This window comes from Lolium perenne, chromosome 6 (genome assembly GCF_019359855.2).
Source record: "Lolium perenne isolate Kyuss_39 chromosome 6, Kyuss_2.0, whole genome shotgun sequence".
Classification (NCBI taxonomy): Eukaryota; Viridiplantae; Streptophyta; class Magnoliopsida; order Poales; family Poaceae; genus Lolium; species Lolium perenne.
In genome coordinates, this window is record NC_067249.2 from 234226843 (window position 1) to 234240133 (window position 13291).

The 13291-nt window shown below is 44.3% G+C and overlaps 1 protein-coding gene across 1 annotated transcript; it reads left to right on the plus strand.

Moving 5' to 3' along the window:
- Window positions 1–754: 754 nt before the first annotated feature.
- Window positions 755–2211, plus strand: LOC127310008 (uncharacterized). The gene is made up of 2 exons (XM_051340712.1): window positions 755–1000; window positions 1600–2211. Exons 1-2 carry the CDS (start codon window positions 755–757, stop codon window positions 2209–2211), a joined length of 858 nt encoding a protein of 285 aa, XP_051196672.1.
- Window positions 2212–13291: the final 11080 nt, after the last annotated feature.

A 13291-nucleotide genomic window follows, 5' to 3' on the forward strand; every position in this document is an offset into this window, starting at 1 on the left:
TGGTCACTAGTGCGAGAGAAGGCTTTGAAATGGTGTCAGTGGTTACTAGGAAAACTTTATGGAAATCCGTGTGAATTTTCGGTGAAGAATGACTGAATGAGTCCAGATCGAACTTGAACTTCAAATTTGGACCACAGGCAGAAACTTCAGTAACAATTGACAGGACTAAGGGCATCTTTAGCAAACACCATATATCAGCCCGCATATGGTAGTTTGGGCTGATAGGTGGTTTTATGCCGATTTTTGGGCCATACCAGACACCGTGTATGTGATCTGCCCTGGATAGTGTATCCTGGCCGCAGTCCAAAACCTAGATCCGCACGTATATATCCCGCACCGATAGGTCGATGCGGGCAATCCCCATCCGCATCGCCGCCGAGTCTCCCTCCTCCCCGCCAACAAGAAATCTGCGCACCTCCGGCGAGCAATCGACGCCCGCGCGTAGATTTACCACCGCTGCAGCGTCATGGTGTCCGGACGCGGCGGAAGCTCGAGTAGCCGAGCCAGGAGCTCGAGCGGGCGCGGAGGGAACGAGGCGCCAGTGAGAAATCGAAGGCCGAGAAGAAGCGGTAGGACGTGGCGCGCCTCCATGGGTCATACCGATAGACGAAGTACGTGCTCGCGTCGTCGCACATGTTCTACCGGTAGGAGTCCAGCTTCTCCCGCCGCCGCGTCGCCTCCTCGGCCGCCGCCTCCTCGTCGTCGACCTCGCACGTGCCACCGCAGCCAGTGCCGGTGAAGATGGAGGTTGAGGATGCGGAGCTCGCGTGTATCCTTCCCACACTCGACGACGTGGCCAACTTCGGGCCCGGTGACTTCCGGTGACTTCGTCAATGATAATCACCTCCGCACCGTCTTAGGGCTCGTGTCGGAGACGAGCCGCTGCGAAGTGGAGAAGGCCGAGGAGAGGCGATGGAGTAGGGGAAGGTCTACTGCAATCTCTTCTGCAGCAACGACGAGTGAGGCCGTGGCCGCCTCCCCGCCACGGCAAAAGGCTCCGGTGAGCATCCCGGAACCCATTTTTTGGTATATAATTTTCCCATGGCAGCAAATTTAATTAGGTCAAATTTAGGCAAATTCAAGTCGCTTTTGTACGTACGCGCTGAACAGGGAATACATGTTTAGTCTCCTGAGTTATTCTTTTTTAAATTTACAGTTTTTGTTTAGCGTATCTAATTTGCGGATATTTTCGTCGGTCCTCAAATCATGAATTCTTCACCTTACAAAGACGTATTTAGAGTATTATTTTAATCCTTGTAGCTAGCTGGAAGAAGCTTCTCAGAAGCACGAATCCCAAATTTGTTTTGGCTTATAATCTAGTTTAATCTAAATTCGAGTATAAGCCCAAACAAATTTGAAATCCGAGTTTCTGGGAGAAGTTGGTAGGAAGAAGCTTCCTCCTTAAGCCACCGTAGAAGTCAAAAAGAAGTGAGGCTTAGTTGTATTGTACTTGCTCTTATATGAAAGGAAAAAAAACTAACACGTTTTTTTTAACAGAAACCAAAAAAACACGTATTGGTGTATGACCATACCGCTGCAACAGGAAAAGGCCAAACAAAACTATAACCGGCGCCGTGAAACGCGGACACAGTTATCTGACGATCCGCCTCCTCCCTGAACGCCTACACCGGCTTACAGTACCTCATTGCTATCGCCTCACACCCCGACGAGACCCGGGTCGCCTGCAAGAAGTGCGGTCGTGTTGGTCACTTCTTCAAGTGCCGCAAATTCCTCTCCGTGAAGACGATCGGCATAGAAGACGACATCCTGCAGGCCCCCAGCAATGAGACAGAGGCGCAGGCCAAGTTCGCCGAAGCCAAGAATAAAGCCTCTGACGCTGATGAAGAGGGCTCTGACAAGGACGACATTGGCAGCGATTCCTCGGATTCGGATATTGATCCCATGCTGGAGATGATCATTGCTATGCGGGGGCGTGCCAAGAGTCGCCGGGGCAAGCAGTCCGAGGAGAATGACAAGAAGACAAGCCGCCATAGGAGCAGCAGCACCAAGGATAAGAAGAAATATAGGCGGAAGAAGCATGAGAGCTCAGATCAGGCTAGCGAGAGTGATTCCGACAGGAAGAGGCACATGAAAGATAGGAAGAGGCGGAGGACACACCGCCGGAATGATGACGAGTCTAGAGGGGAAAGGAAGAGGCATCGCCACCACCACAAGAGACATCGTCACCGCAGGAATGCACCTGAATGGTAACAGTAGTGTAGACCGTTCGCAATATACTGCAACATGCTAACTTCTAGGTTTCTTTTAGCTAAATCAATAAGGACTCGAGACCGTTCGTAGCATACTGCATGCAGTGTGATGTATTGTACACTATCAATTGCGATATTGTCCCGAGATTACCTTTTCTGAATGTTGACATGTTACAAAGAGCTGATAAACATGCTGAATTTTATGATAGTTCAGGTAGGTAAGTCCTAAAAAAAGACAGTTACAGGTGTTGCTGCAAGCAGCAAAATGTTCACGCTAAATGATACTATCACCTAACGGTTGTGTTAGGGAAAAGAGATCAACTGGAAGCCTGCATTGGGTTTTCACATGGAATTCTGCCTTGTGGCATTGAATATTGACATATTCAAGAAGAATTGCCACCGGGCTGCATAATAATTAGATGAAATATTAGTCTTCTTTATATGAATTACCAGAAAATATGTTATAAATGTTGCAAGAAAATTCATTACAAGGGCCATAAAATATGTGTCTTCTATATATATCAACCCACTCAACTTATCATAGATATGTTGTATGTGTTAACTTTTCCAATACTCCCTCCATTCACAATTACTTTGCATCCTAGGTTTTTGTTCAAGTTAAACTTTGTAAAATTTGATCTCGTATTTAAGAAAAGATATTAACATCTATAATATATGTAAAATCTATATGTACTATTTGTTTCCTCACAAACTATATTTTCTTCTTATATGCATTTGGTATTATGGAAATCGATATTATTTCCAGTATTATTGATCAAACTTGAGTAAATTTGAGTTTCATTTAACCCAGAACGCGAAGTAAATAAAAATGGAGGTAATATTATGTCAAGAGTTAAGCACTTAGGAAGGAATATTTGGCCATGTGCCCTCTCAAGCGTTAAGCACCTAGCGATGTCTTTTTCATTTTCTGGTAGCATTTTTATTTCTTTGGCCAAGGTCATCTCTATGTTTTCTCCTCACAAATCAATATATATATATATATATATATATATATATATATATATATATATATATATATATATATATATATATATATAATATAAAATAAATATACTCATATCTTAAAAAACAACGAAACATTTTGTCTATGTTCAAAATAAAGGAAATGAACATGATAAGCAACAAGAAAATTCAGTGAATGACTCTTATGCTATGAAAACATGTCACTATGTCAGACAACAATAGAATCATGGGCTTCTCATATCCACAGAACAGTTAAAGATAGCAACAATTTTCCATTTGATGTAATCATTAAATCTGTAAGTGGATCAGTGTGCCGGTTTCATGTGAAGTGTTAGACTGAGTTTATTTAGCTTCATATATATTGTAGTATTTCATTCGGAGGTGTGCTAGCTAGATAACCTTTTCAAATAATTAAATTGATGTAGGCTTCTAGATTGTACGATTCACTAGCCAAGGTATTACATAAATAAAAGTTTCTAGAGTGTATGATGTGTTGACAAATAGTTTGTCCTCAAAACCCTTCCACTTTCCCCCTGTTGCTTATTTTAATTGCTTATTACTGGGTCGTGGCGTCAGACCTCTAATTCTTCTCTCTTGATCAGTTCTCAACAATTAATGAGTGCATTCATGTGCTTATTGCTTTGGAATATGTAGTAGCAAATAGCAAATTTACAATCCAATCTAGGGTAGAATTGTTCTTCTAGTAGTTCCCTCGGTTTAGAGAGAGAACCATAACCACATTTTTATATTATATGAAAACACATATAAAAATACAGTAAACGTCCCTCATTAGTCTAACCCTGTTGAAATCAATCCAATTATGCAAAATTTTGAAAAATGTGATATACCGCATAATGCCGTGGATGCAGAATCCATATATATTTCTTAGGACTTCTAAAAACCACTCAAGAAACAAATAAACAACTATCTGTATATTGGTCGGCACAGATGCAACAATATTGGTTAAGGTACATATGGTCAGCGTAAATGAAGACCGGATGACCGTTGAGGCTAGCTGTCCGCATTGACTGTTGACCATGGCGCTGGAAATCTGGAACGCTTCAACTACTGCCAACTCTTTACATGTTGGAAATTACCAATGTAAGCTGCAGTTCGTTTTTACATGTGTTACTCAACGTTAATTAATCTTGCCCAAAAAATCTTTGCCAAAATCTTCGTACCCCTTCGCCCCGCGAGACTACACAAAGGCGACTAGGGTTTGCCCGCTTCCCGTCGACACCACCACGATTCTGCCTCGCTTATGTGGCCGTCAAGCCATGGGGGTGGGGTGGATGTCGGCTCCCGTCGGTGGGAGGGCTCCGTTTGCTAGTTTTAGGGTTAAATTTTGGCGGGGTGGCGCGGCCGAGCCTTGTCCAATAAAGTCTTCCCGGCTGCAGCCTCATCTCGCCGGCGATGTCGAGAAGCTTGTGGGAATGGTGTGGTTCTCGAGATCTTCTTATGTGTAGGGGTGTCCCCGGATTATCATTTCATCGACGGCTATTCCTTCTTCATCTCCACGATAGAAGTGGTCTATTGGACCTGTTCGGCGACTTCCTATCCGCACCCATCAACGTTAGACCAGCTCAGGGAGAAGCTGCGGTGCACAGTCGACAGGTCTGAAGATTGAAAACGAATGGCATCTCAAGGTGCTTTTATTGTTAGATGTTTCTCTTATTCCCAGGATCCCTTTTCACAAATAAAATACAAAACTATTAATCTTGCCAGGTGTATGTGTAGTAATACATAGTTCTCCACATAGGAAACCAACCTCTTGAGTAATCTTGTACTACCTCCATCCCAAGACTTAAGGCTTATAATTTTTTGGAAAAGTCAAAGCAAGTAAAGTTTAACCAAATTTTCAGAATAATCTATCAACAAACATGATATTTTGAAGATAGCACACGAAAATATATTTCATTATCTATCTAATAATATTAATTTTATATTTTATATTTTAATAATTTTTGATAAAAACTTGATCAAATTTGACATAGTTTGACTTTCTGAAAATAATATAGGCCTTAAGCCTTAGGATGGAGGTAGTATATATTAACGACAAATGCCAAGTACAACAAATATTTTTCAGCAAACTATATACAATATATATTATGACTCGGTTTCATGTCATAAAGAACGCAATGCACGAGATTTATTTTCACACATCTTTACATGACACGATTTTACATTTCTCTCGAGGGGAAGCTAGCCCGATCGACACAATCACACAACTACAAACCAATTGAACGAATCAAATTAGCAATAAAACTAATTCTGACATATAATCACACCCACAACTTAATGGCAATCGATCGACATGTAAGAAACAAGTTCGCTTCCGTGCATGCTGCGAGGCCCATGACATAAGTCATAAGATCTTAATTAGTCCCTGGTCTTAGGCGATAGGCAGCCGCAGAGGACCTGCCAGATGCTCTTCTTGACATTGTTACGGTTGGATTTTCCCATTCTTCTTCCGGAAATCTTTGAGCGTCAAAGGAACAAGTCCTTAAGGAGTTAGTCCTGGAAATAGCTGAGTAACAAGTTATGAGCAACTCAATTCTAAACGAAGTATCACCAAAATAACTACTGCGTACTCGCTAACATAAATGAACATGTAAAGTAAGGGTATTCAAAGCCTATTCTTACTGCTGTAGTGCTATATCAGGAAAAGAAGATAGTACCTGAAATTTTACGCAGCCTTGAAGAAGGTACACACGCTCGATCGATACCTCTGATGCAAACAAAGCCCCTTATTTATAACTGGAGTCTCTGATGCATGCCTCGGAAGTATCAGACATTACCGGGAAAATGTTAGTGTGACTCCCATGAGTATTCTGTGAAGAATGACTGAACAAGACAAGAACTTGAACTTGAACTTGAAACGAGTCCCACTTGTTGAAACTTCAGGGATACTTGCTAGTCCTGCAATTAGCAATTAGTTAATTTACCGTGTCTCCTATTTGGTACGTACGTAGTATATTACGTCGCTGCATAGAACGAGTCCTTCGCATCGCTTAGGTACCACGTACGCCAGAGGCTTATACACGTACTGCATAAAAAGTTAGCTCCTTTCTTTACTACTGGCCTACTCGGGATGGATGATTAGGTGATGCAAATATGCATGCGAAGGATGCACTGGTAGAAAAACAGGCTTCCGTCCAGCCTCATAAGTCGCGAAGCTATAGGAACCGCGACTAATGGGACCTTTAGTCGCGGTTCGGGAGGCGAACCGCGATCAAAGGTGGGCCCAGGGCGCTCGGTGGCCAGCTGGTGCACGTGGGGGGCTTTAGTCGCGGTTGGCCTGGCCAACCGCGACTAAAGGTGCCCGAAGGCCTTTAGTCGCGGTTGGCCAGGCCAACCGCGACTAAAACCCCTCCCCTATATATACCCATCCAGCAGCCAACACTTAGCCATTTGAAGCCATTCTCTTCACAAACTTCACAAGTGGGTGTTAGGTTTGCTTTTGGTTCCTCTTATGCACATAAGGTGTTTGATGAAATGCCCCAAGAGCATGAAACAAACATGATATGAAGTGTTGGAGCCACACTTGAGCTTTCTCATTTATTTTTTCCTCCTCGATCGCGGTTAGCAACTTAAACCTTTGATGTGTCATTGATAAAATATGCATGTGTGTAGTTCATTGTTTAATTTATATTGTTTGTAGCTAGTTAGTTTAACAAATTCATGATGGTTAATTATATATTATATATTATAATAATGCAGATGAATCGGCAATGGATGTACGGTAACCGACTCTCCGGCGAGTTCACTACGGGTTTGAAAGATTTCCTCGTAGTGGCTAATGCGAACAAGCAGGGGGGTTTTGTTATCTGTCCATGTGTTAACTGTAAGAATCAGAAGGGTTACTCTTCCTCAAGAGATGTTCACATGCACCTGCTTCGGCACGGTTTCATACCAAGCTATAATTGTTGGACCAAGCATGGAGAAAGAGGGGTTATAATGGAAGAAGATGAAGAAGGGGATGATTTCATCGATGAAAGCTATCTTGCTCATTTCGGTGATACTTTCATGGAGGATGCTGAAGGTGAAGGGGAAGGTGAAGGGGAAGGTGAGGAAGAGGCACGTGATGATCCCGTTGATGATCTTGGTCGGACCATTGCTGATGCACGGAGAAGCTGCGAAACTGAAAAGGAGAGGGAGAATTTGGATCGCATGTTAGAGGATCACAGAAAGGCGCTGTACCCCGGATGCGATGATGGTCTGAAAAAGCTGGGCTGCACACTGGATTTGCTGAAATGGAAGGCACAGGCAGGTGTAGCTGACTCGGCATTTGAAAACTTGCTGAAAATGTTGAAGAATATGTTTCCAAAGAATAACGAGTTGCCCGCCAGTACGTACGAAGCAAAGAATGTTGTCTGCCCTCTAGGTTTAGAGGTTCTGAAGATACATGCATGCATCAACGACTGCATCCTCTACCGCGGTGAATACGAGAATTTGAATGAATGTCCGGTATGCACTGCATTGCGTTATAAGATCAGAGGCGATGACCCTGGTGACGATGTTGAGGGCCAGAAACCCAGGAAGAGGGTTCCCGCCAAGGTGATGTGGTATGCTCCTATAATACCACGGTTGAAACGTCTGTTCAGGAACAAAGAGCATGCTAAGTTGTTGCGATGGCACAAAGAGGACCGTAAGTCGGACGGGGAGTTGAGACACCCCGCAGATGGAACGCAATGGAGAAAGATCGACAGAGAGTTCAAAGATTTTGCAGCTGACGCAAGGAACATAAGATTTGGTCTAAGTACGGATGGCATGAATCCTTTTGGCGAGCAGAGCTCCAGCCATAGCACCTGGCCCGTGACTCTATGCATCTACAACCTTCCTCCTTGGTTGTGCATGAAGCGGAAGTTCATTATGATGCCAGTGCTCATCCAAGGTCCGAAGCAACCCGGCAACGACATCGATGTGTACCTAAGGCCATTAGTTGATGAACTTTTACAAATTTGTGGGGCAGACCTGGTGTCCGTGTGTGGGATGAGCACAAAGAAGAGGAATTTGACCTACGAGCGTTGCTTTTCATAACCATCAACGATTGGCCTGCTCTTAGTAACCTTTCGGGACTGTCAAATAAGGGATACAATGCATGCACGCACTGCTTACATGAGACTGAAAGTGTACATTTGCCAAATTGTAAGAAGAGCGTGTACCTTGGGCATCGTCGATTTCTTCCGAAAATTCATCCAGTAAGAAAGAAAGGCAAGCATTACAACGGCAAGGAAGATCACCGGCCGAAGCCTGCGGAACACACTGGTGCTGAGGTATTTGATATGGTCAAGGATTTGAAAGTCATCTTTGGAAAGGGTCCTGGTGGACAATCAGTTCCGAAGGGAGCTGACGGGCACGCAGCCATGTGGAAGAAGAAATCTATATTCTGGGAGCTAGAATATTGGAAAGTCCTAGAAGTCCGCTCTGCAATCGACGTGATGCACGTTACGATGAATATTTGCGTGAACCTCCTAAGCTTCTTGGGCGTGTATGGGAAGACAAATGATACAAAGGAAGCACGGCAGGACCAGCAACGTTTGAAAGACCCTGATGACCGGCATCCGGAACGGTTTCAAGGTCGTGCTAGCTACGCTCTGACCAAAGAAGAGAAGGTCATCTTTTTTGAATGCCTGAGCAGTATGAAGGTCCCATCTGGATTCTCGTCCAATATAAAGGGAATAATAAACATGGCGGAGAAAAAGTTCCAAAACCTGAAGTCTCACGACTGCCACGTGATTATGACGTAATTGCTTCCGATTGCTTTGACGGGGCTCCTGCCGGAAAATGTTCGAGTAGCCATTGTGAAGCTATGTGCATTCCTCAATGCAATCTCTCAGAAGGTAATCAATCCAGAAGTTCTACCACGGTTACAGAACGATGTGATCCAATGTCTTGTCAGTTTCGAGTTGGTGTTCCCGCCATCCTTCTTCAATATTATGACGCACCTCCTGGTTCACCTAGTCGATGAGATTTCCATTCTCGGTCCAGTATTTCTACACAATATGTTCCCCTTCGAGAGGTTCATGGGAGTATTAAAGAAATATGTTCATAACCGTGCTAGGCCAGAAGGAAGCATCGCCAAGGGCTATGGAAATGAGGAGGTAATTGAGTTTTGTGTTGAATTTGTTCCTGACCTTAAGCCGATTGGTCTTCCTCGATCGCGGCACGAGGGGAGACTAAGTGGAAAAGGCACGATCGGAAGGAAATCAATGATATGTATGGACGGCCATTCTCTGACTGAAGCACACCACACAGTTCTGACCAATTCCAGCTTGGTGGCTCCGTACTTTGAGAAACACAAGAATATTTTACGCTCGGACAACCACAGGAAGCCTGAATCCTGGATTAGGAAGGCCCACATGGAGACTTTCGGCAGTTGGTTGAGAAAACATTTAATGAATGACGATCATGTGGTAGATCAGCTGTACATGTTGGCCAAGACACCATCTTCGACTATAATGACTTTCCAAGGGTACGAGATAAATGAGAATACATTTTACACGATCGCCCAAGATAAAAAGAGCACCAACCAAAACAGTGGTGTCCGCTTTGATGCAAAGAACCGAGAATGGGCAAAAGGTCACATATTATGGTTACATAGAGGAGATATGGGAACTTGACTATGGACCCTCCTTTAGGGTCCCTTTGTTCCGGTGCAAATGGTTCAAGCTAACAGGAGGTGGGGTAAAGGTGGACCAGCAATACGGAATGACAATGGTGGATTTCAACAATCTTGGTTACCTTGACGAACCATTCGTCCTAGCGAAAGATGTCGCTCAGGTTTTCTATGTGAAGGACATGAGTAGCAAACCGAGGAAACGGAAAGATAAGAAAACGATCAGTACATCATGCGATGATCCAAAGCGCCACATTGTTCTTTCAGGGAAAAGAAACATCGTGGGAGTGGAGGACAAGACAGACATGTCAGAAGATTATAATATGTTTGCTGAAATTCCGCCCTTCAAAGTGAACACCGACCCAAGCATTAAGTTAAATGATGAGGATGCTCCATGGATACGGCACAATCGTAAGCAAGCAGGGACACAAGGAAAGAAATGATGTGTAATAATTTATTGTACCAAACTTTGTTGAATGGATCATGTGAAGTATATTACCCGTGATGTGTTTGGTGTCCATTTTCGAATGATTCAATTGACTCGAGATAGCACTGATGATACATGAAATTTGGAGTGATTCAGTCATACTCCTGCCTAGGCGTATAATATGCATACTCGTAGTCTTCATAGCCGCCGCCGTTGTACTGGTAGTCGTCGCCTTCTAAGTTGCCGCCGTCGTCGTCGCTGCTGTCGTCGCTGTTGTCGGGCGGCGCTCGTGGCTCGAACTGAGGGTAGCGTAGGCGGGGGATATCGCCGGCCGTGATGTAGTCCATGACGCTCTGCAGAGTCCGGCCGTACCACCATAGCCGACGGCCGGCCTCGTGGAAGTTTCCAGGAGGCAGACCGTCCTCCTCATACTGGCGAGCGCCCTCTCACGCCGATTGATGAAGAAGGCGTCCCAAGTATGCTGGTTATCGGGATGCCGGCGGATTCATCCGCTGCTCCGGCGTGAGGTCGAGGTAGTAGTGGTTCGTGATGGCCGCCGGCGCGCGGTACCCGAGGGACGGGAGGGACCGGCACGCCGCCGGCGCTTAGGCCCCAGCGCGGGACGCTTAACCGGTGGGCAAGGGTAGTTCGAGGCGCAAAGCTCCTCCACCTGCTGGTAGGTTAGAGTGGGTGCGGTGGAAGCCATGAGAGAGTGATGAGAGATTGTAGAGATGTGATAATGCTGGCCAAGCCGGACTACCTATATGTAGTGACAAATGGCGGGAAAAAAGGGAGCGGGAAGACAGGAGGCGGGAAGAAAGAGGCGGGAAGAAAGTGGCGGGAAGAAAGAGGCGGGAAGAAAGTGGCGGGAAGAAAGTGGCGGAAAGAAAGTGGCGGGAAGAAAGAGGCGGGAAGAAAGTGGCGGGAAGAAAGTGGCAGGAAGAAAGAATTTTTTGATATATTATTTTTCTGAATTTTTTGATATATTATTTGTATTTTTAAGAATTTGAATTGAATTAGTTTTATTTTTCTGAATTTTTTGATATATTATTTGTATTTTTAAGAATTTGAATTGAATTAGTTTTATTTTTCTGAATTTTTTGATATATTATTTGTATTTTTAAGAATTTGAATTGAATTAGTTTTATTTTTCTGAATTTTTTGATATATTATTTGTATTTTTAAGAATTTGAATTGAATTAGTTTTATTTTTCTGAATTTTTTGATATATTATTTGTATTTTTAAGAATTTGAATTGAATTAGTTTTATTTTTCTGATTTTTTTGATATATTATTTGTATTTTTAAGAATTTGAATTGAATTAGTTTTATTTTTCTGATTTTTTTGATATATTATTTGTATTTTTAAGAATTTGAATTGAATTAGTTTTATTTTTCTGATTTTTCTGATTTTGAAAAAGAAAAGTATTTTCAAAAATACCTTTAGTCACGGTTGGCCAGGCCAACCGCGACTAAAGGTGGCTGCGCGCGGGAACTCAAAAACCCGCCGAAATAACCTTTAGTCGCGGTTGGTCTGGCCAACCGCGACTAAAGGGTACCCTTTACTCGCGGGTCGCCTCCCCAACCGCGACTAAAGGGGGGGCTATAAATACTGGCGCGCCGCGAACCGCCGCGCCAGTTCTTCTCCTCGTCGCTTCCGCTCGTCTGCCGCGCCGAAGACGCCGTCAGCTGCCCGACCGTCGCCGGCCGTCGTCGCACGACCTCCGCCGCCGCTCCTCGTCTTCTCCTCTCTCGCGCGCCGCGCCAACACCACCGCCGTCTGGGCCGGTGCCGCGCGCCGCCGCCGCCACGGATCGACCGCCGCCCGACGACACATACAAGAGCGTAAGGACCCGCCGCCGTCTCAGATCGCCGCCGGCCGCCGCATGCCTCGATCTCGCGGCCGTCCGCCGCCGCTGCCGTGCGCCCTCGCCGGCGGCCAAGTCCGGCCTGCGCGCGCGCGACCGTGCATGCACGTATGAGAGAGGGAGAGAGAAGGGGGTCAGGGGGCTAGTCGTGTCCCACTTTTTCTTTTTAATTTGTAACTATAAATACATAACAAAAAAATTACTTAACAAAAAAAGTACTTGACAAAAAAAGTACTTAACAAAAAAAGTACTAACAAAAAAATGTACTTAATAAACCGTAAAATTTGATAATTAACAAAAACGCCCCTCGCCGCGAACAAGCGGCCAACTTAGGTATTACTCTTCGTGAACTGTTAGGCCTTGATGAGGCGCCAGTGAAGGAGGTAGTACTTACATATGTGAAGAATGGGCCTCTCGTCGAGCCTGCGCGGGAAGAGGATCTACCTCCACAAATGAAAGGTCTGCTGAACTGGTACAAGGGTTACATAAAACATAAAAACGCCAAAGATTATATTTATGCGGAAGTTGGATATGAGCATCACTTCAAACATTACTCTGTACAAATTCATCTGAGTGGATTGTTCCAGCTTTTCAATCTGCGCGAGCTCGACAAATCTATCATCAGTTGCTACATTCTGTAAGTGATTTATTTCTACCCCATCTCGTTCATATTGCCTGCACTATATATATATATGTCCTAACTATATTGTTGTGTCCGCTATTATACATGCAGATTGAAGATTAAGGAATGCAGAGTAAGGAACATCCATGATGTTGGGTTCATTGACCCACACATCGTTAATGGATATACGTTACAGCATCACCCCGCCGACGTGGAGGAAGACTTGTGGCGGTTTCTTGATAAGCAGGAACTCAAAAGTGATATTCTATTTCCTTACCATTTTGGGTGAGTGTTTATATCTTGAGCACATTCTCTTTTGTTTACTCCATGCATGGTATGTGGCCGGCTAATCGATGAGTTATGCATGACGTACTGTGCATGTATCATGTCCGCAGGTTCCACTGGATTCTGCTAGTAATTAAAGTTGACAAATCAGAATATCTCGTCCACGACTCTCTGAATATGGATAAGGCGCTTTGGGCCGACATGAGACAAATGATTCAAAAGTAATTGTTTTCATTCATTTGCGCTCTATATCGATCGGCCTATTTCGTTCATTTCC